This window comes from Schistocerca serialis, chromosome 8 (assembly GCF_023864345.2).
Source record: "Schistocerca serialis cubense isolate TAMUIC-IGC-003099 chromosome 8, iqSchSeri2.2, whole genome shotgun sequence".
Taxonomy (NCBI): domain Eukaryota; kingdom Metazoa; phylum Arthropoda; class Insecta; order Orthoptera; family Acrididae; genus Schistocerca; species Schistocerca serialis.
The window spans coordinates 242,839,330-242,863,816 of NC_064645.1; the positions used below are offsets into that span (position 1 = coordinate 242,839,330).

The following is a 24,487-nucleotide window of genomic DNA, read 5'->3' on the forward strand; positions in this document are numbered from 1 at the left end:
GCCATGCAATTCCTGGTGCATAGAAATATGGTACGGGTGAAATCGATGTTGATGTAGCATTCTCAACACCGACGTTTTTTAGATTCCCGATTCTCGCGCAATTCGTCTGCTACTGATGTGCGGATTAGCCGCAACAGCAGCTAAAACACCTACTTGGGCATCATCATTTGTAGCAGGTTGTGGTTGACGTTTCACATATGGCTGAAGACCTCGAGCAGTTGGCCCGTTGGGCATTTTGATCACAATAGCCATACATCACAGAAGTTGCGAAGGAAAACAGGTACAAAGAAGGTAGCTGCGAAGAAACCATGGGTAACAGAAGAAATACTTCAGTTGATTGATGAAAGGAGGAAGTACAAACATGTTCCGGGAAAATCAGGAATACAGAAATACAAGTCGCTGAGGAATGAAATAAATAGGAAGTGCAGGAAAAATGTGAAGACATCGAAAAAGATATGATTGTCGGAAGGACAGACTCAGCATACAGGAAAGTCAAAACAACCTTTGGTGACATTAAAAGCAACGGTGGTAACATTAAGAGTGCAACGGGAATTCCACTGTTAAATGCAGAGGAGAGAGCAGATAGGTGGAAAGAATACATTGAAAGCCTCTATGAGGGTGAAGATTTGTCTGATGTGATAGAAGAAGAAACAGGAGTCGATTTAGAAGAGATAGGGGATCCAGTATTAGAATCGGAATTTAAAAGAGCTTTGAAGGACTTACAGTCAAATAAGGCAGAAGGGATAGATAACATTCCATCAGAATTTCTAAAATCATTGGGGGAAGTGGCAACAAAACGACTATTCACGTTGGTGTGTAGAATATATGAGTCTGGCGACATACTATCTGACTTTCGGAAAAGCATCATCCACACAATTCCGAAGACGGCAAGAGCTGACAAGTGCGAGAATTATCGCACATTCAGCTTAACAGCTCATGCATCGAAGCTGCTTACAAGAATAATATACAGAAGAATGGAAAAGAAAATTGAGAATGCGTTGGTGACGATCAGTTTGGCTTTAGGAAAAGTAAAGGGACGAGAGAGGCAATTCTGACGTTACGACTAATAATGGAAGCAAGGCTAAAGAAAAATCAAGACACTTTCATAGGATTTGTCGACCTGGAATAAGCGTTCGACAATATAAAATGGTGCAAGCTGTTCGAGATTCTGAAAAAAGTAGGGGTAAGCTATAAGGAGAGACGGGTCATATACAATATGTACAACAACCAAGAGGGAATAATAAGAGTGCACGATCAAGAACGAAGTGCTCGTATTAAGAAGGGTGTAAGACAAGGCCGTAGCCTTTCGCCCCTACTCTTCAATCTGTACGTCGAGGAAGCATTGATGGAAATAAAAGAAAGGTTCAGGAGTGGAATTAAAATACAAGGTGAAAGGATATCAATGATACGATTCGCTGATGACATTGCTATCCTGAGTGAAAGTGAAGAAGAATTAAATGATCTGCTGAACGGAATGAACAGTCTAATGAGTACACAGTGTGGTTTGAGAGTAAATCGGAGAAAGACGAAGGTAATGAGAAGTAGTAGAAATGAGAACAGCGAGAAACTTAACATCAGGATTGATGGTCACGGAGTCAATGAAGTTAAGGAATTCTGCTACCTAGCCAGTAAAATAACCAATGACGGTCGGAGCAAGGAGGACATCAAAAGCAGACTCGCTATGGCAAAAAAGGCATTTCTGGCCAAGAGAAGTCTACTAATATCAAATACCGGCCTTAATTTGAGGAAGAAATTTCTGAGGATGTACGTCTGGAGTACAGCATTGTATGGTAGTGAAACATGGACTGTGGGAAAACCGGAACAGAAGAGAATCGAAGCATTTGAGATGTGGTGCTATAGACGAATGTTGAAAATTAGGTGGACTCATAAGGTAAGGAATGAGGAGGTTCTACACAGAATCGGAGAGGAAAGGAATATGTGGAAAACACTGATAAGAAGAAGGGATAGGATGATAGGACATCTGCTAAGACATGAGGGAATGACTTCCATGGTACTAGAGGGAGCTGTAGAGGGCAAAAACTGTAGAGGAAGACAGAGATTGGAATACGTCAAGCAAATAATTGAGGACGTAGGTTGCAAGTGCTACTCTGAGATGAAGAGGTTAGCACAGGAAAGGAATCCGTGGCGGGCCGCATCAAACCAGTCAGTAGACTGATGACCAAAACAAAAAGCCATAAACACGATATCGACCTTTTCCGAAATTAGTAAACGGTCCATTTTAACACGGGTGATGTATCACAAAGCAAATACCGTCCGCACTGGCGCAATGTTACGTGATACCACGTTCTTGTGCGTTTGTGACTATTACAGCGCCATCTATCACTAAGCGGAAAAGTGGTCCAACTAAAACATTCATATTTCTTTACGTACTGCACGAATATGTAACAAAAAATGGGGGTTCCTATTTTAAAAAAACGCAGTTGATATCCGTTTGATCTAAGGCAGCGACATCTAGCTGGCCAACCATAGCGCCATCTGGTTTCCCCCTTCAAGCTAGACGAGTTTCGTTCCTTGTAGTTTTTTCGTTCGATGCTTATTTGGTGAGATATTTGGTCCGGTCACTATCAATAGACTACCCTGTACACCGAAGAGTTTTCTAGTTTCCTCAGAATCGAATGAAAAAGATTATGTAGCGAAGACAAGCATGAATCCCAAAACTTTTGTTTTCATTTTTTAGACGAAAAGTAAAAGCTTTACTGAGAAACTAACTACAGTAACGGATGTAGCTTTGCTTCATCTACATAAAACAATTTTTTGAGGTAAATCAGATGACTTAGAATTTCGCTTCACACGTATCATACGTTACAAGTTGTGCTGCGCCGGGCGACAACGTTGAGGTGATCAGTTCTACAGTAATCCACAAGGCCACTTCGTTGGAAGTACTGTAAGTGGTTTACTGTGACATCGCGGCCATTTCCAGTCTCTGAAATCAGAAACACTTAACATCCTGGGCGGTACTGCCTATCCCCTCGGACATAATCACAGCTTGGACTTGTAATCCACAGTGCATGTTCCAATCCAGCTGCTGTCAAACATGAACAGTCCGAGTTCGTGTAAGGCGCCACGGTAACTGAGGTGGAGCCCCACCGTCTCACCGCACTCCTCACTCGCTGCACGCCTCGCTCGCCAGCCAGACACCTGGCAGCGAATAGCCGCGTCCTCTGTCGGTGTCGGACACGAACCCGAGCCTGCCAGAGGTGAAGTCGCGAGCCGCAAGCTGCACCAGCGCCGACGCCGCACAAAAGGCAGCAGACGAAATGTAACTGTGTCAGGCCTATCCAAATCACTTACATTGAAACGCCAAAGAAACTGGTATAGACATGCGTATTCTCCTACAGAGATATGTAAACAGGCAGAATGCGGCACTGCGGTCGGCAACGCCTATATAAGACAAATGTCTGCCGCAGTTGTTAGCTCGGATACTGCTGCTACAATGGCAGCTTATCAATATTTAAGTCAGTTTGAACGTGATGTTATATTCCCCCCCCCCCCTTCCATCCTGTTTTCTCCCCACCTACCCTCTCTCTGCGTCCCCTCTCCCCCCCCCCCCCCGAGTCCTTTCTTTTGTATACCCCTCCCTGCCTTCCCCCACTCCCTGCCGCGTCTGCCCAGCACCCACCCCCATCTTATGGGTCCTCGTCCTCCATCGCCTCCTTTCCCCCCTCCCACCACTTCGTTTTTTCCTCTCCTTCCCCCCTTTTCCTTTCCCGTCATCTGTCCAGGTTCCCCCCATCTGCCCTCGGCTGTGGTATATCATATTTTGCCAATTTTTTACTGCAGTGTCCAAGTGAATGTTCAGTGTTGTTCATCTTTCCAAAATGTTGCGAGCAGAAACCATGCTGTCGCCGGGTGTAAATTTTATATCTCTTGCGAACAGAAACCAGACTGTCGCCGTGTTTTTTTAATTGTCTGTCTATTCTTTTACCCGTCTGCTTCATATGTATATTATTAGCATCATCAACCCTTTGTTCTATGTTTTAAGTTCCACGACTTTCCGCGATTTTACCATTTAAGTCACCGATTTTATCGCCTGGTTTTATTATTTATTATCTTCATCATTTTAAAACAAATTCTGTTGGCTGAAGAGTGGTGTACTAAGCTGCTGCCAGCCCACCCCCTTCGGGGGGAATCGAAACTCAATAAAGAAAAAAAAAGTGGTGTTATAGTCGGTGCACGAGCGATGGGACAGAGTATCTCCGAGGTAGAGCTGAAGTGGGAATTTTCCCGTACGACCATTTCACGACTGAACCGTGAATATCAGGAATCCGGTAAAACATCAAATCTACGACATCGCTGCGGTTGGAAAAAGATCCTGCAAGAATGGGACCCACGACGACTGAAGAGAATCCTTCAACGCGACAGAAGTGCAACCCTTCCGCAAGTTGCTGCAGATTTCAATGCTCGGTCATCAACAAGTGTCAGCGCGCAAACCATTTCAACAAAACTCATCGATATGTGCTTTCGGAGGCGAAGACTCGCTAGTGTACCCTTCATGACTGCATGACTGCATGACACGCCCGCCTGGGGCCGTCAACACCGACATCGGACTGTTGATGACTGGAAACATGTTGCCTGGTTGGACGAGTCACGTCTCAAATTGTATCGAGTAGATGAACGTGTATGGGTATGGAGCCAACCACATGAATCCATGAAATCTGTATGTCTGCAGGGGACTGTTCGAGCTGGTAGAGGTTGGTTGGTTGGTTGGTTTGGGGAAGGAGACCAGACAGCAAGGTCATCGGTCTCATCGGAACAGGGAAGGATGGGGAAGGAAGTCGGCCGTGCCCTTTCAGAGGAACCATCCCGGCATTTGCCTGGAGTGATTTAGGGAAATCACGGAAAACCTAAATCAGGATGGCCGCACGCGGGATTGAACCGTCGTCCTTCCGAATGCGAGTCCAGTATCTAACCACTGCGCCACCTCGCTCGGTAGCTGGTAGAGGGTCTGTAATGGTGTCGGGCGTGTGCAGTTACTGTAATATGGGACCGCTGATACATCTAGATACGGCTCTGACAGGTGACACATATTTAAGCATCCTGTCTGATCACCTGCATCCATTCATGTCCACTGTGCATTCCGCTGGACTTCGGCAATGATCTCCACCCCTTCGAACTCTTACGGATTTATGGACAGTCTTGCAGGATCCATGGTGTTTTTTTTTCATTTTTTTCATTGTTGATCGTTGTGTGTGGTCGTTGCGAACGTCACGTAACATCCGTTCAAGTTCGTTGTTGATCCTTTCACTCAGTTTTTTTTTTTTATTACAGAGGCGAACCAGCTCTCTGACCGAACATGCTGAGCTACCGTGCCGGCTGGTGTCAGTTCCCTCCAGTACTATTTCAGACATTAGTCGAGTCCGGTCAACGTGTTGCAGCACTTCTGAGTACTCGCAGGAGCCCTACACAGGAGCCCGGAACAATTCCTTATTAGTGCTGCACCAAGGACTTGGTTATTCTCCAGTGAGTTGTCTGGAGTAGTAAGATACAGCATTCGTGGTGGTCATTTCAATTGGGCTGGAGATGTTTCTGAACCACACCCAATCCAGTGGCCACACCTAAATAGCAAAGTGTGCAGGAATCTGCTCTCTTGTAACACATGATCCATTATCCCTTCTCTTTGAGCTATTAATCACATTTGTGACACATCCAAATAAAAATTTCCATTCACATACCTGTCTAAAAAAATATGGCCTGCACAGCTTTTGTGATGACTTTCCAGCCCAAATCGTAACATTGGCTTCCTTTCCAATTGCTGCATATAGTGGGGATTTTCCTTAGACGAGATAACTACATTCCTGCAGTGTGAACTGTGATATACAACACATTCATCAGAAGATACAGGTGTACCACTTTCTTTGGCTCTTCTGTGTATTTAGTCGCTTAATCACCCTGGACGAGAGCTGTGTGTTTTACTATGTTACGCTGCGAGCTCTTCGCAGACAGTGGAACCAGTGTGGCGAGCGGCTGGTCGTGTTGCAGGTGATGCGCATGCGGCCGGTGAAGCGCGTGCTGGACCCGTCGCGGCTGCCTCGCAGCTTCGACGCGCGCTCCAAGTGGCCGGGCATGCTGAGCAGAGTGCGAGACCAGGGCTGGTGCGGCGCGTCCTGGGCCATCTCGACGGCGGACGTCGCTTCGGACCGCTTCCACATCATGTCCAAGGGCACCGAGCCCGTCACGCTGTCCGCCGGCCACCTGCTCGAATGCAACAGCCGCGGCCAGCGCGGCTGCCAGGGGGGCAACCTCGACCGCGCCTGGCTCTTCATGCGCAAGTTCGGGTCAGTACCGACACGCACACATCTCCGTCTACACAGTATCTGGGATCCCCAGGTCGAAAAAAAAGTGTGTGAAATCCTAAGGGGCTAAACTGCTGAGGTCATTGGTCCCTAGCCGGCCGCTGTGGCCGAGCGGTTCTAGGCGCTTCAGTCCGGAACCGCGCTGCTGCTACGGTCGCACGTTCGAATCCTGCCTCGGGCATGGATGCGTGTGATGTCCTCAGGTTAGTTAGGCATAAGCAGTTCTAAGTTCTAGGGGACTGATGACCTCAGTAGTTAAGTCCCATAGTGCTCAGAGCCATTTGAACCATTTTGAACCGGGCAAGTGGCATCCCACAATAATCAAAATCACAGGTTCAAACTGACAGCGTAGCAACCTCCGCTGAAAAAGATCCCACGACCGACGAGCTGTCTTCTGCGCTGGGGACACAACTTCAGAAGACGACAGGTTGGTGGAAAAAATGGTCAGAGACTCTTATTCAATCTCTCCAGATCTCTCCAGCTTCCAGATCCGATTTCCAAAGGGACACAAAATGTATAGTCTCATATTCGACAAAAATGAATTTTTCTATACTTACCCAAGTCCTTTTTTTGTGACGTCAAATTCGTCAAAGACGTTGAAAATTTCAACACAAACGTCTTTCCATGCTTTCTACGTCTTAAATTTTCCTTATATTTTTCACAGGTGTTGTTCCACAGCATTGGTTTAGATTGCTCTGCAGAAATCAGCCATCCGTATCAATATCTGGTAAACCGCTAATTTACCAGAAAAACTGCGACAACAGTTTTCAAAAAAATTAGAATAAGAGATAATTTTTAAGAGCTCGACTTGCTGTCTGATTAAAACAGAAACTAAACTGTCCATGCGTGAACGGCATGGTTGTTTCTGTTCCCTACAAACGAGATCACATCTTATGGAATCCTGATGAAATCTGTTCGTGTCGAGGGAATATTCGCTGCTGTACTGTTTCTGGTTGCCGAATAGAGACCGAAGAACCGTTTCACACTTGTCGGCCGAAAACGAAGCGAACCGAATGGTACCGCGTACATGTGAAACAGGCCATAAGGTGTAAGGTCGAATAAGGAATGTTCCTTCTGCTATAATTTACTACGAGGTCAGATGGGCCAGAAATCAAAACAGTGAAAATTTCGTGAAGCTTTGTGACTATGGGACTTAACAAAATTAAAAAAAATGGCTCTGAGCACTATGGGACTTAACTTCTGAAGTCATCAGTCCCCTAGAACTTAGAACTACTAAAACCTAACTAACCTAGGGACATCACACACATCCATGCCCGAGGCAGGATTCGAACCTGCGACCGTAGCGATCGCGCGGTTCCAGTCTAAAGCGCCTAGAACCGCTCGCCCACTTCGGCCGGCGGAACTGATGACCTCAGATATTAAGTGGTGGTGGTGGTGGTTAGTGTTTAACGTCCCGTCGACAACGAGGTCATTAGAGACGGAGCGCAAGCTCGGGTTAGGGAAGGATTGGGAACGAAATCGGCCGTGCCCTTTCAAAGGAACCATCCCGGCATTTGCCTGAAACGATTTAGGGAAATCACGGAAAACCTAAATCAGGATGGCCGGAGACGGGATTGAACCGTCGTCCTCCCGAATGCGAGTCCAGTGTGCTAACCACTGCGCCACCTCGCTCGAAGTCCCATAGTGCTTAGAGCCATTTTTTCATCGGTCGGTAGGCGCTACAGTCTGGAACCGCGCGACCGCTACGGTCGCATGTTCGAATCCTGCCTCGGGCATGGATGTGTGTGATGCTCAGAGTCATCATCGGTCCCTAGACTTACACACTACTCAAACTAACTTAAACTAACGTATGCTAAGAACAACACACACGCCCATGCCCAAGGGAGGACTCGGACCTCCGGCGGGAGGGGCGCGCAATCCGTGACATGGCGCCTCAAACCGCGCGGCCCGCATTTTTGACGAGGACGTCATACATAATACAAAAACTGAAGCACACATGTATGCACGTATGATCCACATGTCCTGCTGACCTACTCGACTCCTTTCCACCAAACTTGGCACACATACCACTGTCTGGAAAGAGCCACTTTAGGTGTAAGAACCAACTATCTATCAAAGGCATTGGGGTGAAGAATAATTGTAGCCCACGACTTATGAATATCCAGACTTAATTTATCCAATTAAATTCTTCACTTGTGCGGCCATAGTGTCCGTAGTTGCTTTATAATTCATGAGGGTAGTTTTGATCCGTCGTTGCAACTACAAAAATGCGTGATTTTTACACCAGACTCGTTTCGCTTTATTGAGGTAAAGCATTATCAGTGGTCTGTAATTAAGTTATTTGCATTTTGATTTGCTTTTTAGATCGAAAAACAGTTCGTTAAGAATAGGTTGATTTGTACTTACGGTGATTTTTCGGCTGATTTCTCGCTTACATCGGGAAATGCCGTCTCCTAGCTCATCGTTGTTTTTCTGTGTATAACACAGATACTTTACCTCAAGAAAGCGAAACGCGTCTGGTGAAAAAAATCGCACATTTTTGTAGTTGCAACGACAGATCAAAAATATCCTCAAGAACCAATTTATCCAGTATTTGAGAATGAGAGAACTTAGCGACTTGCAACAAACTTTACGTACTGTACGATTCCAAACCATTAAGAAACCTTTTTTTCTCGCTGACGACCCCCCGCAAAGCGATGAAAGGGAAAAAGTTTATCGCTTACATTTTCGCTATCCGTGCAGTAAAGCTGCCGCATCAGTCCAGATCTTTTAAGTTATTACTTCTTTACTAGGCCGCCAGGGTAGCCGAGCTTCCTGGACTCGGGTAGGCGCGCCGGCCCCAGATCGAAATCGCCCGGCGGATTAACGACGAGTGTGCCGGCCAGCCTGGATGTGGTTTTTAGGCTTTTTTCCCACATCCCGCTAGGTGAATAATGGGCTGGTTCCCATATTCCGCCTCAGTTACACGCGTCACAGACATTTGAAACACGTCCGCACTATTTCACGGTTTACACTAGACACAGACAGTTGGGGTACACTGATTCCGTACTTGGGGGGGGGGGGGGGGGGGGAGGGTACGGGGTGGCGGCAGGAAGGGGCATCCGGCCATCCCTAAACCATTGCCAAATCCGTTGTAACCACGCCGACCCTGTGGTCGCTGTGGGGCTGTGGCGTAAAGCGAAAGAAGAAGAAGACGAAATATTCATATATATCACTGAATGTACACTCTTTGACATAAAACTTGACCGGCGGCCGGCCGCTTCAGAGGCTAAGTCCGCGCCGATCGCGACATGGGACAAAAAAACTGGCCAACTCGCTAATTCTCTAAGTCCGGTTATCTGCACAATCTGGCAACACTGTAGACTGCGGCACTTCCTGGAGGAAAACTTGTCCCACGATAGAGAAACTCTAGGCTGATTACGCCTGTGGTCTAGCGGTAGCGTGCATTGTTTCTGTTCATAATGTCAGTGGATCGAGAGCAGCTGGCATAAAATATTTTTATAGCCTCTTCTGTCTGAATGGTGAAGACGTGAATGTAATGGTAGCGCAGATTCAATATATTTCGCTTTGTGACACACCGATATCAAAATTTTATCCAGTAACGATTTTGCGGCAGATTTCCTGCAGACTGTCCTCCTCTGGACGCCGTATGCGGCAAAGCTCCGGGATCCATTTGCTGGCTACTGGCAGCGGCCGTGGCGACAGCAGCGGCGCTGCACTCCCCCGTTCTTTATCGAAAGCGCCTGCTACCGCTCATCGCTTTTGATGATTTAAAACGCTTTATTATTAAATGTTGCTCCACAGAAAATTTCTACAATTTCCATTCACGCTCAAAAGCAACGGAGACAGACGCCCTGATTAGTAGGCGGGTATTATATTACATCAATCGGCAAGAGCTGAGTATGGCCCGAAATTAATTTTATAGACTGGGACGAAATGAAACCACCTCACTACATTCGATGAATTTATAAATGCTTCATACCTCGTTTCTTTTCCTTTCAAACTCAATTATTTGTGCAACTTTTGGTCAATGTTTGGATGTTTTCGTCAAGCCAGAGTGAGCGTCTGTGGTGTAAAGTGTATTACAGTTCATGTTTCATTCCTTATGGTAAGTCTATGCGATAAACTGTGTGAATACCTTGCAATGCATGCTCTGTAGCAGTGCAGGAACACTGCACATTTGGAGTTCATGAAGTATTTATTGTTGATCGGAAGTGATAGTTAAGGTCATCAGATTTAAACCAGAAAAATTTGTCGTTTTGAAGGTTTCAGAGAATGGAAAGGAATTGCTAACGCCGGTGTTAGAAAACGTCTACAGTTAAATGCTATTGCAAAAATTTAGAAGAAGGGAACTATATTAATGAACATGTGCACTTCATAAACAACCTTCTGACATGTTAGACCTATACGACGAACAAAGCTCAAATTTATATCGTTGACAGTCGGTTTGAATCTTTTCAGGGTCTATTTTACAGTGAAGCACCTTGGAATTTGCAAAGCAGAAATCCATGATATTAACTTAATTTACTAAGTCGAAATCGGACGAAGATTGATGTTTAAAGGCATTCTTCAGATTTCGCATAAGAAATTTTTACTAGCAGTTTGCAACTCCATTAATTAAAATGTAAAATAAAAGGTTATAGTCAGCGGCTTCTACCGTGATTCGAACTGCTATGTCTTATAGTACAAGCACTGCAACGCACAAGGGAACCTCTGAGCTAACGACACACCGGCTGCCAGAGGCGGAATATAGTCACTGCGATGTTGCCTGAGCCTCAAAACCCAACCTTAAACACACGAACAGAGGAGGTGGAGATTACTGTTTTAACGTCCCGTCGACAACGATGTCATTAGAGACGGAGCACAAGCTCGGATTAGGGAAGGATGGGGAAGGAAATCGGCCGTGCCCTTCCTAAGGAACCATCCCGGCATTTGCCTGAAGCGATTTAGGGAAATCATTGAAAACCTAAATCAGGATGGCCGGTCGCGGGATTGCACCGTCGTCCTCCCGAATGCACACACAAACAGGTGTTACTTATGTGAAGAACGCCATTCTTGGAGTCCAGAAATAAAATATACTTTCAAATTGTGTCATCTTGCAGTGGATTATATCGTACGAGTCTTCGATGTGGAAAACGAATGTCAAGTGAATTTAGCGAGGTAACGCCTACCTACACCCGGAAGTAAATGCACTATCAGAGTGTTGACAAATACTTGCTACGACGCTGCCATTTCTAGGCTCTCTGACGAGCCAGCTCTTCAGCGAAATGCTTGCCGTGATTCTCCGATACGGTTCTTCAGAGTGGAGACGCGCGCGCACGTTTGGTTTTTATGCGGCGTTCTCCCCTGATGGTTTCTGACGTCGCCTTGTGGGCTATGTATACATCTGAGACATTCAATTATCATTAATCCAGAATCATACAAGTTTCAGCTTCCGGCGTGGAAGAAGGCTGTTGACGCCGACATTATATCATTTCATTTGACACGTAAGAAGAGGTAAAGCGGGATTTTACTTTCGTTAACACGAAAGATATGCCGCACATATTGATAACGAGGAAGTCTGCGTCTTCATACGTTTCCTCTTTGAAATCTGTATGCTCTATTATATACTAAGTAGCCCGATCATTGTTTCAGTAATGTTACCCTCCTGTTTGACCCCGTAACGATGAACAGATTCCAAATGCATGTCTCCCTTCCTGGGTTGTTTTTTGTGTTTTATTGCTTGGAATTCCTGAAGCAGACCACTGTGCCTTCCCCCCTCGTGGGTTAGGTCTCAAAACTAAACCGCTTTGTATCCAATGGCATAATTTATTCAGACAGCATCAGCATAAGACTATCAAACAAAGCCTTCCATTTACAGTTGCAGCACTCTAACCAGCACTGACCAAAGTGTAATCCACGGTCATGGTCCTAAATTACCAGCTGTCTGCTACTGTGGCAAAGTCCGTACTACACTTTCGATTCCGCAGCACCATTTTATCTGGTAACACTGTGTAGTTGCACAGTTGTGCTACCAGGTCTGTCCTCACACTGTCAACTTTATGTATCTCACTTCTCCTGTAGCGTAGATCACGAGGAGCCGAAGTAAATGAGTGTATCCTGCATGACGTAACATTCAGTATTCCCTTCTTTCATAGCCACTCTTCATGTGCATCGATACCAAATAGGAATGCGAAAACTCTTGCGAGTGAGAGAATGACAATAACAATCGTAACAAGAACAAGCAAATAATGAATGATGTTTATTCCAACGCAGAACGAGAATGGCTTTAAATATAAAAATCTGTATCTATATCTATATCCATATCTATTGATCTTTGAGTTGGCACAATGCAAATATATTCTTAGCATTTAGTTACTGAATTTAGTTCTGGATGTTTGCAGAGAAAAGGAAAAGTCGGTACTTCTCGCTAGTGTAATATAATGTGAACCAGCAACTACCCTTTCCTTAGAACACGACTCAAGCAGGTCCTCAAGTAGGTAGCAAGGCACTGCTGCATTCTGTTCGCTGACATTGCTCTGATGACGGTTAATGCAGATAGTTCCGATTATGAAATACAAAACGTATTGCAGGTTAGTTCCTAGGATAGTAACATTAAATTTGCGTTGTAGACGGCACATGAACTTGACGACTATCCATATTACTCATCAATATAAAAAGACAATATTTTGCGAATTTAGCAGGATTACTCAAAATGAATTCTGAAATTGGGTGACTTGACTGCACAGGTGCTAAACGTCGTCAAGAGTATACGATGTCCTAATCGCATTAGGAATATGAAGATCGTCTTCGACAGCTCGCAACTTTCACATTGCTATCTCCACCCTACTCCAGACAGCCCTCGGTGGAGTTGCACTACGTTGCCGATGTTATGGAAGGCCTTCAAACCGAAACAGACCACATACTGAAAAATACAAGCGAATTCTCTTGCAGCGTAAGCTTATTGTAACTAATCTAAAAATTATTGGAGAGGAACATTGTCCTATTCAAAAAAAGTAAAATGTTACACACTGTTGACGTCAAACGGACATTATCTATGTCCTGTCTTGTGTCCTACTCATCTATAATATCAAGTGTACTATGAAAATGATTATATATAATGGATGATAGGGTAATGCATTGATACCAGATGGTGGGGGCCGGCCGGTGTGGCCGTGCGGTTCTAGGCGCTTCAGTCTGGAACCGCGTGACCGCTACGGTCGCAGGTTCGAATCCTGCCTCGGGCATGGATGTGAGTGATGTCCTTAGGTTAGTTAGGTTTAAGTAGTTCTAAGTTCTAGGGGACTGATGACCTTAGAAGTTAAGTCCCATAGTGCTCAGAGCCATTTGAACTATTTAACACAAAATGACATTAAAAATTAAAGTTATTCACGAGCAGCTAGTTGAGAATATGTATGAACATTAAATGACACGACGAACTGAAATAATATGACGAAGAGTTCAGCGCTCACTGGGAATAGAGCCCCACACATATCGTTGTTGACTACACACAAGAGACGTCAGCTACCGAATTTTTCTCCACCAGCTGCTCAGAATAGCATCTTGAACTTACAGTCATCTCGCAAATAGTTCTGTGTCTCACTGGGAGTTAAAAGCGTCAGATATCGTTAGTGTTGACAACGAATGAAAATACATTAAAAATCAAAATTATTATCCACCAGCAGATAGGTGTTCTCCTGATAGAGCTTGATAATACATAATTAAATCTTTAGTGCCGGGCCAGGATTCGATCCCATTCACGCGTAATATGTGAAGGTGTTGAGGAATCTGCAGTTTTGAACAAACAACAAATTGTAGCCGAGCTGTATTGCCACGAAGGGAACAAATTCCGCGTTAAGGGCGGTCTGAGTTGCATTCCCAGTTTAGAACCAATTTTATCGACATACAGAAGCTCAAATAATAGATGGAATAAGTGTCCTGTGACCATACATAGCGTTTGTGTCGTCACTTGAAATAAATAACTAGTATAAGAAAGGTTACTGGTGATAGAGTTTCTACATGTCGCCACTCCAGACTTTATTGTGGTTCAACCTACCGTCTACGTGGTAAAGAAGGAATATCATCTTTAATGTGAATTTTCAGACCACGCAGCCATTATATCTCCTTCACTTGGTGTAGCCAGGAGAGAATGGAATCTGTCTCTCCCTATCTAAAATCATTGACGGAAGTGGGAATCGAACCCAGACCATAGGTATAACAACCTACCATCCGTCCAACAGACCACGAAATCCTCTTCTCTGCGAGTCATTTTTCTATCGTAACGCAGTTGCGCCACACTGGATGAGAATTCTGACACACAGGCTCCCTGTAGTAATTTGCAGCATGTTCAGTAAATTCATTTACTTGGTTGACCGAATCACCATGAACTAGCTGCCTCGGCTACCCAGTGCATACATTCGACTATTTTGTAATCACAGAAATAAAATCACGTAACTGCCACTTACACACAACTGCCAACAGTGTAGGATGCAGAAGTTTAAATAGGAAGTGTTCCTTTCCACTTGAGCTATTCTATTGCGCTATCTGTTACTAGAAAACGTCGTTCAGTCCAAAAGTAAAGCTGTAACTGTTTGTCTCTCAGAAGTCAAGACCTGGCCATATGCATAATCTCACAGTGCTGTAGAATCCAAAAGTTCTGGAGGAATAGTTGCCGAGCTCTGGAGCTTATGTAGCTACGTGTCAGCTTGTAGCATAGATAAGATGTCGCGAGTTCGAATACATTCAGTGCTACATTTTTTAAAACGCAATTCTGCTCTCTGCTGAAGGTATCAGTCTAATGGAACTTTGAACATAATTCCCTTCACTTCTCAACCCAAAGTAGTCGCATGTGGAAAAAGGGCTAACTACTGTGACATTTTGTTCTATTCAGGTTTAATAGACAGCAGGCAGCAGATGCATCTCGAAGATGTGCAGGGAGAGCGCATCGTGCCATAATATGTCAGAAAAGTATTTTCTACATTAGCCGTCGTGTGGTAGTGATATTTTATTCTTCTTCAAACTTTGTTTGACAGCTTTAACTCAGAACAAGTTTTCTACATGCATGTAATCAATAAACTGCATGTGCTTTGTCAGACTGTCATAGGTAACATCAGAGAATTCGCATATATCGTTGATGATTAATTTCTCTCTCATGTTTACTATTGTTTTAACAACACTAAAGGAAACCTTACGAAAATTGTGCACTGTATTATAAGAAATGAAATAAAACTAACCATGATAACCTTACGACGAAAGTATCTGTACACAAGCATGCCTCTATCGACATGAATTAGTTAAATACTACTCACTTAGATTTTGATTGGGTCTGTGTTTAATTGGTATGCTGTGTCATACTCAAGAGGTATGCAAATGTGGCAATTCAGAAATATAGTTACGTATTCCTAGAAACCCAAAATTCGCTTGGCAGCAGCGGAAAGAGGCCTTACCTGTTGAGCAGCATTGTAAGTTTTTCAACATTGCACTATGAGCCGAAAGCATTTTCTTGCGATTTCCTTATTGATGTTTGATCTGACTGCTTGTAGCTCTTTCACAGAAGGGATAAAAACGTTACAGTCAGTGAAACTGGAACTGCGAACCGTAACAGACGCTTTTTCACAGGTCCGCACGTTACCACAGAGCTGGCGAGGAGGTATGGGTCTGAGCTTCCTATTACGAGGGCAATAGGAACTCGAATTCGTAAACCGTTATTTGAAGGTCGAGATTAGTTGCGGTTTCCGCCTGTAACGACTTTCCTGGGCTGAAAACCGTAAATTTTCAATCTTTTGTTACCCTTCAAGCGATAATAACTCAGATTATTCAATGGAAATGACAGGTAAAATCAAGTGAACTTTGAGGCTTAATTCCGTGCACACCAGGAAGTAACTCGTCGATCACAGAGTTGCCAAACATACGTTGCCTTGTTGCCAAATCTCAGTTACAGTACCAGCAGGAAGAAGACGAACCGGTGTGATCCTACAGCGGTCTGGAAAGTGACCATAGCTGGTGTCTCCAAGTCGCGGCTGCTACGGCCTGGAATACGTAATGCGTCTGATTCGCTTTCTGTAACTAGGTTTAGGGACTGGAGCGTAGTTACTAATAATACTCAGAACTGACTGCAAACTGAGCATCATAAATCAGTAACTCTCATTGTTGTTTTTATATTTCTTTCGTAAGTGTACTCAAAACTAAGAAAGTCATTCACAGGCGTTTTCGTGCCTCGCCGATAGTCGAGCACAACATACAAATAAAAATAAAAAAGAATGTGTGTGTGTGTGTGTGTGTGTGTGTGTGTGTGTGTGTGTGTGAGAGAGAGAGAGAGAGAGAGAGAGAGAGAGAGAGTGAGGGGGGGGGGGGGGGAAATAAAAAGCAATGAGAGAGAGTGTAAAAAATTGTTGTAAAGAAATTGAATCATGGTATTTAAAGAAATTTTTCATTAAAATGACACGTTCCACATCATTACGAAATGTCGTATTCATGATCTATGGAACAAGAGTTAATCTAATCTAATCTAATCTAATCTAATCACATCATATTGATGATTAGCCATGAAGAGTCATGAATTACCGAAATTTTGGCCCATACCAGTAACCAAATCTAAACTTGAAAATAAAAGACGACAATTTTTGTAATAAACCGTGACTCCTATCACGACCCTTTCGTCCCTGTTATCTAACCACGAAAGATGTCTGATATACCTCCATTCTGAAGTAACAAAGTGTGCATGCATTTAAAGATGAAGTGCATGATGTGAAGTTCTGTGACGGAGATACGAACCCAACACGTAATCCGATTGCTAACTAAGAAAAATCAAATGTTACGTATCGGTTTTTCTTACGAGCCGCTAGGTGTCTGAATCTAAAATAAGGATACAAACTTTTGTGCCTAACCGGCAATCGAACTGCACACCTACCGTGCATCCACAAATATAGCTTAAGTATTAGTTGCTTACTCATGAACAGTAAGATGTGTGCGTGTTTGACCAGAAATAACGACACCTGTTGCGATTGTTGGAAACACATGAACAGACATTGAAATTGAGCGTTAATTTTCACTAGCAGGTGGGTGTGCACTTGATAAAGCTAGAAATGAAATTATGAATATTTTTGTACTGGATCAGGTTTCAGACCCACATACTTACCTTTGGAGGAGACCTAGAGAAGATTGCAGTCTTGGGAAAAGGAACGAAATGACTGAACTATACTGTTCCGAGAGATTCAGATCCTCGAAAGAGGAGATACGAGTTCGAATCACAGTCCAGCACCAAATTTTTAAACGTCTCTAGTTCAATCAAGTACAAATAAAATAAGAGCCCTGTCCCTTTAAATGGCTATCGGTCCATCAAATAAAATAAAATTTTCTAATGTAAGTAAGCTTACTGGCGACTCTATTTCTGTTTACCATGACTTCCGCTGTGTCATTTCCCAACGTAAACCGGCTCTGCCCAGTTGGTAATGAAGGAACATGATGTTTAATGCGGATTCTGGATTATAACGTCTTTCTCTTGAGGTTACCACAGGTAAAATAAATCTGTTTGTGCCTCTTAAAAGTAAATGCCTGAACCCACGCATTGCACCTGTGATAGCTCGTTCCACCAGACCATTGTGGCCACATTACCCAGCCCCAGGAGTGTGCTGTAACGGGTGATGTGCTTAGCTTACAAAATTAGTCACGGTGGAAAAAATGCGAGTCTATTAAATGGTCAAGTAGAAGCAAGCTTCCGATGCAGAGATTATGCTATTCTCATGTCAGCAGGATGTAAAGACTCTTCTAGGCATCATAGGCTGGATGTGAAGCCATTTTGATTTTTCACAAATTCAGCAAATTTCTTAGTTCGAGTAAATTCACTGTGAAGTGTGAAGTTGCCGGATAATTCGATTATTACTGTTATTATTACTATCATTTTATTCATACCGCTGCTGGAACACGACCGTAGTCTTCAGGTAAAACGCGAGACCAACTAATATGACGTCTGGTGACCGAAAGCACATATCGACAAAATTTTTATCGCTCCTTTCCTCTCGGTGCTGAAGCTATGAGTGTAATTCAAGCGAATCTACAATATCATATTAGCTGGTCTCGCGTGTTACCTCAAGACTACGGTCGTAGTCAAGAGTAATGTACTAAGACTGGAGTCAAGACTTCCTCTGGGAAGTGCCGCAGTCTACATGTTGCTAGATCGAGCATATTGCCAGACATAGAATTCTGAGAGGAGCACGACTGTATTGTCCACCTTACGTGAACGACTCGGCGGTCAATTTTTTGGTCTGAGACTGTTATCTACAACACATATTGCACGCTGGAGACCCAGAAGAATTTAAAAAAAAAGTAGTTTATGAGAGCAACGTTAACCATAGCGTTCGAAGTATTCATCGTATTGTATACGTGTGTGTAAACGCCTTCCAATGACCACTCAAGAAAGACAAAGATACACAGTCTAGCTCCAATATTATAAATACGCCTCAGTTTGTGGATGAACTCAGACTTAGGTTGCTAATAATTGTGAAAATTTAGCAGCACTTTACCCATTGGTGTTAAACTCGTTTTCAACCAATGATTCCCACAGCTACAGGGATACTACTTGTGATACCTCTTAGACAAAATACTTAAGCAGTGTTATCAGACGAAAAGATCAACCTGACACAAACTGTGGGAAGTTTGTTTTACAACCTTCGTACCTGGATATTCAGCTTTTTCCTATTTGAGATATCTGTGAACGTTGCTGCTTAAGACGTTTTAAGCAGAAACTAAATTCCCTCAGCTTCGACAATGTTTAAAGAAATCGTCTTATTGGCACCAAATCGTGGTTTGTGAATTGTTTACCGGCCGTACTCTGCCGTATTTTGCCGGTTGGAAGGCAAAAGCTTACTGACAAATTTCACACAGAAATTACTGTTACAGTGTACTTATGGAGCCAAATGAGTGAATTGCGTATTTTCCGGTGAGAAAGAGAACTGGCAAACAGTCTTCGCTACATTAGGTTATTTAAACTGGTATCACTCTGAGCTAGAATTTATGGTCAGCGACTAAGTGTAAGGTCAACGTTTCGGATGCGAGTTTTGCGACTGTGAAATACTTTCCTACATTATAGAAGCGAATATTAAATTTGAGCTAATATTGCGAAAATTTTGTACTTGGACAGCTTAGAATGAAAATACTTCTGTTTATTTCAAAGGGAAACAATAGATTTTCTAAAACACTGTCTGTCATACACAACTTGAAACAGGTCATGTCGACCAAATCATGTGGAAGAACTAACAGCAACGTGTATCGGAAGGCAGTAAGATCTCTTGCCTTTTGGTTTGTCAGTACTCGATAGCCATTTCTAGGCAAAAGTAAATGAAGAAAGGCAGTGCGTTTTTGTTACCAAGTAACGTCTTCGTCAATTACTTTAGTTTTAAAGTAATCTACGAGTAATTGCTGGTGTTTGATATTAACATGAAAAGGATTCCGTAGACAGGGAAAGAACCTGTTCTTGGGAAACTACATCTATAGTGACCAAAAGGCATTAAATGATGTTCGAGCACTTGTGTTACAGCAGCTGTATGAATAAAATGATATTAATAATAACAGTAATAATCGAATTATCCGGCAACTTCACACTTCACAGTGGATTTTCTCGAACTAAGAAATTTGCTGAATTTTGAAAAATCAAAACGGCTTCACATCCAGCCTATGATGCCTAGAAGAGTCTTTACATCCTTCTGACATGAGAATAGCATAATCTCTGCGTCAGAAGCTTGCTTCTACTTGACCATTTAATAGACTCGCATTTTTTCCACCGTGACTAATTTTGTAAGCTAAGCACATCACCCGTTACAGCACACTCCTGGGGCTGGGTAATGTGGCCACAATGGTCTGGTGGAACGAGCTATCACAGGTGCAATGCGTGGGTTCAGGCATTTACTTTTAAGAGGCACAAACAGATTTATTTTACCTGTGGTAACCTCAAGAGAAAGACGTTATAATCCAGAATCCGCATTAAACATCATGTTCCTTCATTACCAACTGGGCAGAGCCGGTTTACGTTGGGAAATGACACAGCGGAAGTCATGGTAAACAGAAATAGAGTCGCCAGTAAGCTTACTTACATTAGAAAATTTTATTTTATTTGATGGACCGATAGCCATTTAAAGGGACAGGGCTCTTATTTTACTTGTACTTGATTGAACTAGAGACGTTTAAAAATTTGGTGCTGGACTGTGATTCGAACTCGTATCTCCTCTTTCGAGGATCTGAATCTCTCGGAACAGTATAGTTCAGTCATTTCGTTCCTTTTCCCAAGACTGCAATCTTCTCTAGGTCTCCTCCAAAGGTAAGTATGTGGGTCTGAAACCTGATCCAGTACAAAAATATTCATAATTTCATTTCTAGCTTTATCAAGTGCACACCCACCTGCTAGTGAAAATTAACGCTCAATTTCAATGTCTGTTCATGTGTTTCCAACAATCGCAACAGGTGTCGTTATTTCTGGTCAAACACGCACACATCTTACTGTTCATGAGTAAGCAACTGATACTTAAGCTATATTTGTGGATGCACGGTAGGTGTGCAGTTCGATTGTCGGTTAGGCACAAAAGTTTGTATCCTTATTTTAGATTCAGACACCTAGCGGCTCGTAAGAAAAACCGATACGTAACATTTGATTTTTCTTAGTTAGCAATCGGATTACGTGTTGGGTTCGTATCTCCGTCACAGAACTTCACATCATGCACTTCATCTTTAAATGCATGCACACTTTGTTACTTCAGAATGGAGGTATATCAGACATCTTTCGTGGTTAGATAACAGGGACGAAAGGGTCGTGATAGGAGTCACGGTTTATTACAAAAATTGTCGTCTTTTATTTTCAAGTTTAGATTTGGTTACTGGTATGGGCCAAAATTTCGGTAATTCATGACTCTTCATGGCTAATCATCAATATGATGTGATTAGATTAGATTAGATTAGATTAGATTAACTCTTGTTCCATAGATCATGAATACGACATTTCGTAATGATGTGGAACGTGTCATTTTAATGAAAAATTTCTTTAAATACCATGATTCAATTTCTTTACAACAATTTTTTACACTCTCTCTCATTGCTTTTTATTTCCCCCCCCCCCCCCCCCCCCACTCACTCTCTCTCTCTCTCTCTCTCTCTCTCTCTCTCTCACACACACACACACACACACACACACACACACACACACACATTCTTTTTTATTTTTATTTGTATGTTGTGCTCGACTATCGGCGAGGCACGAAAACGCCTGTGAATGACTTTCTTAGTTTTGAGTACACTTACGAAAGAAATATAAAAACAACAATGAGAGTTACTGATTTATGATGCTCAGTTTGCAGTCAGTTCTGAGTATTATTAGTAACTACGCTCCAGTCCCTAAACCTAGTTACAGAAAGCGAATCAGACGCATTACGTATTCCAGGCCGTAGCAGCCGCGACTTGGAGACACCAGCTATGGTCACTTTCCAGACCGCTGTAGGATCACACCGGTTCGTCTTCTTCCTGCTGGTACTGTAACTGAGATTTGGCAACAAGGCAACGTATGTTTGGCAACTCTGTGATCGACGAGTTACTTCCTGGTGTGCACGGAATTAAGCCTCAAAGTTCACTTGATTTTACCTGTCATTTCCATTGAATAATCTGAGTTATTATCGCTTGAAGGGTAACAAAAGATTGAAAATTTACGGTTTTCAGCCCAGGAAAGTCGTTACAGGTGGAAACCGCAACTAATCTCGACCTTCAAATAACGGTTTACGAATTCGAGTTCCTATTGCCCTCGTAATAGGAAGCTCAGACCCATACCTCCTCGCCAGCTCTGTGGTAACGTGCGGACCTGTGAAAAAGCGTCTGTTACGGTTCGCAGTTCCAGTTTCACTGACTGTAACGTTTTTATCCCTTCTGTGAAAGAGCTACAAGCAGTCAGATCAAACATCAATAAGGAAATCGCAAGAAAATGCTTTCGGCTCATAGTGCAATGTTGAAAAACTTACAATGCTGCTCAACAGGTAAGGCCTCTTTCCGCTGCTGCCAAGCGAATTTTGGGTTTCTAGGAATACGTAACTATATTTCTGAATTGCCACATTTGCATACCTCTTGAGTATGACACAGCATACCAATTAAACACAGACCCAATCAAAATCTAAGTGAGTAGTATTTAACTAATTCATGTCGATAGAGGCATGCTTGTGTACAGATACTTTCGTCGTAAGGTTATCATGGTTAGTTTTATTTCATTTCTTATAATACAGTGCACAATTTTCGTAAGGTTTCCTTTAGTGTTGTTAAAACAATAGTAAACATGAGAGAGAAATTAATCATCAACGATATATGCGAATTCTCTGATGTTACCTATGACAGTCTGACAAAGCACATGCAGTTTATTGATTACATGCATGTAGAAAACTTGTTCTGAGTTAAAGCTGTCAAACAAAGTTTGAAGAAGAATAAAATATCACTACCACACGACGGCTAATGTAGAAAATACTTTTCTGACATATTATGGCACGATGCGCTCTCCCTGCACATCTTCGAGATGCATCTGCTGCCTGCTGTCTATTAAACCTGAATAGAACAAAATGTCACAGTAGTTAGCCCTTTTTCCACATGCGACTACTTTGGGTTGAGAAGTGAAGGGAATTATGTTCAAAGTTCCATTAGATTGATACCTTCAGCAGAGAGCAGAATTGCGTTTTAAAAAATGTAGCACTGAATGTATTCGAACTCGCGACATCTTATCTATGCTACAAGCTGACACGTAGCTACATAAGCTCCAGAGCTCGGCAACTATTCCTCCAGAACTTTTGGATTCTACAGCACTGTGAGATTATGCATATGGCCAGGTCTTGACTTCTGAGAGACAAACAGTTACAGCTTTACTTTTGGACTGAACGACGTTTTCTAGTAACAGATAGCGCAATAGAATAGCTCAAGTGGAAAGGAACACTTCCTATTTAAACTTCTGCATCCTACACTGTTGGCAGTTGTGTGTAAGTGGCAGTTACGTGATTTTATTTCTGTGATTACAAAATAGTCGAATGTATGCACTGGGTAGCCGAGGCAGCTAGTTCATGGTGATTCGGTCAACCAAGTAAATGAATTTACTGAACATGCTGCAAATTACTACAGGGAGCCTGTGTGTCAGAATTCTCATCCAGTGTGGCGCAACTGCGTTACGATAGAAAAATGACTCGCAGAGAAGAGGATTTCGTGGTCTGTTGGACGGATGGTAGGTTGTTATACCTATGGTCTGGGTTCGATTCCCACTTCCGTCAATGATTTTAGATAGGGAGAGACAGATTCCATTCTCTCCTGGCTACACCAAGTGAAGGAGATATAATGGCTGCGTGGTCTGAAAATTCACATTAAAGATGATATTCCTTCTTTACCACGTAGACGGTAGGTTGAACCACAATAAAGTCTGGAGTGGCGACATGTAGAAACTCTATCACCAGTAACCTTTCTTATACTAGTTATTTATTTCAAGTGACGACACAAACGCTATGTATGGTCACAGGACACTTATTCCATCTATTATTTGAGCTTCTGTATGTCGATAAAATTGGTTCTAAACTGGGAATGCAACTCAGACCGCCCTTAACGCGGAATTTGTTCCCTTCGTGGCAATACAGCTCGGCTACAATTTGTTGTTTGTTCAAAACTGCAGATTCCTCAACACCTTCACATATTACGCGTGAATGGGATCGAATCCTGGCCCGGCACTAAAGATTTAATTATGTATTATCAAGCTCTATCAGGAGAACACCTATCTGCTGGTGGATAATAATTTTGATTTTTAATGTATTTTCATTCGTTGTCAACACTAACGATATCTGACGCTTTTAACTCCCAGTGAGACACAGAACTATTTGCGAGATGACTGTAAGTTCAAGATGCTATTCTGAGCAGCTGGTGGAGAAAAATTCGGTAGCTGACGTCTCTTTGTGTGTAGTCAACAACGATATGTGTGGGGCTCTATTCCCAGTGAGCGCTGAACTCTTCGTCATATTATTTCAGTTCGTCGTGTCATTTAATGTTCATACATATTCTCAACTAGCTGCTCGTGAATAACTTTAATTTTTAATGTCATTTTGTGTTAAATAGTTCAAATGGCTCTGAGCACTATGGGACTTAACTTCTAAGGTCATCAGTCCCCTAGAACTTAGAACTACTTAAACCTAACTAACCTAAGGACATCACTCACATCCATGCCCGAGGCAGGATTCGAACCTGCG

General features: G+C 43.0%; 1 protein-coding gene across 1 annotated transcript in view; it reads left to right on the forward strand.

The window, feature by feature from the left end:
- Window positions 1-24,487, forward strand: part of LOC126416274 (tubulointerstitial nephritis antigen-like) — a 544,598-nt gene that overhangs the window by 496,499 nt on the left and 23,612 nt on the right. The window contains exon 7 of the mRNA XM_050083911.1: window positions 6,001-6,296. Coding sequence (XP_049939868.1) covers window positions 6,001-6,296 — 296 coding nt within the window. The remainder of the gene's footprint in view (window positions 1-6,000; window positions 6,297-24,487) is intronic.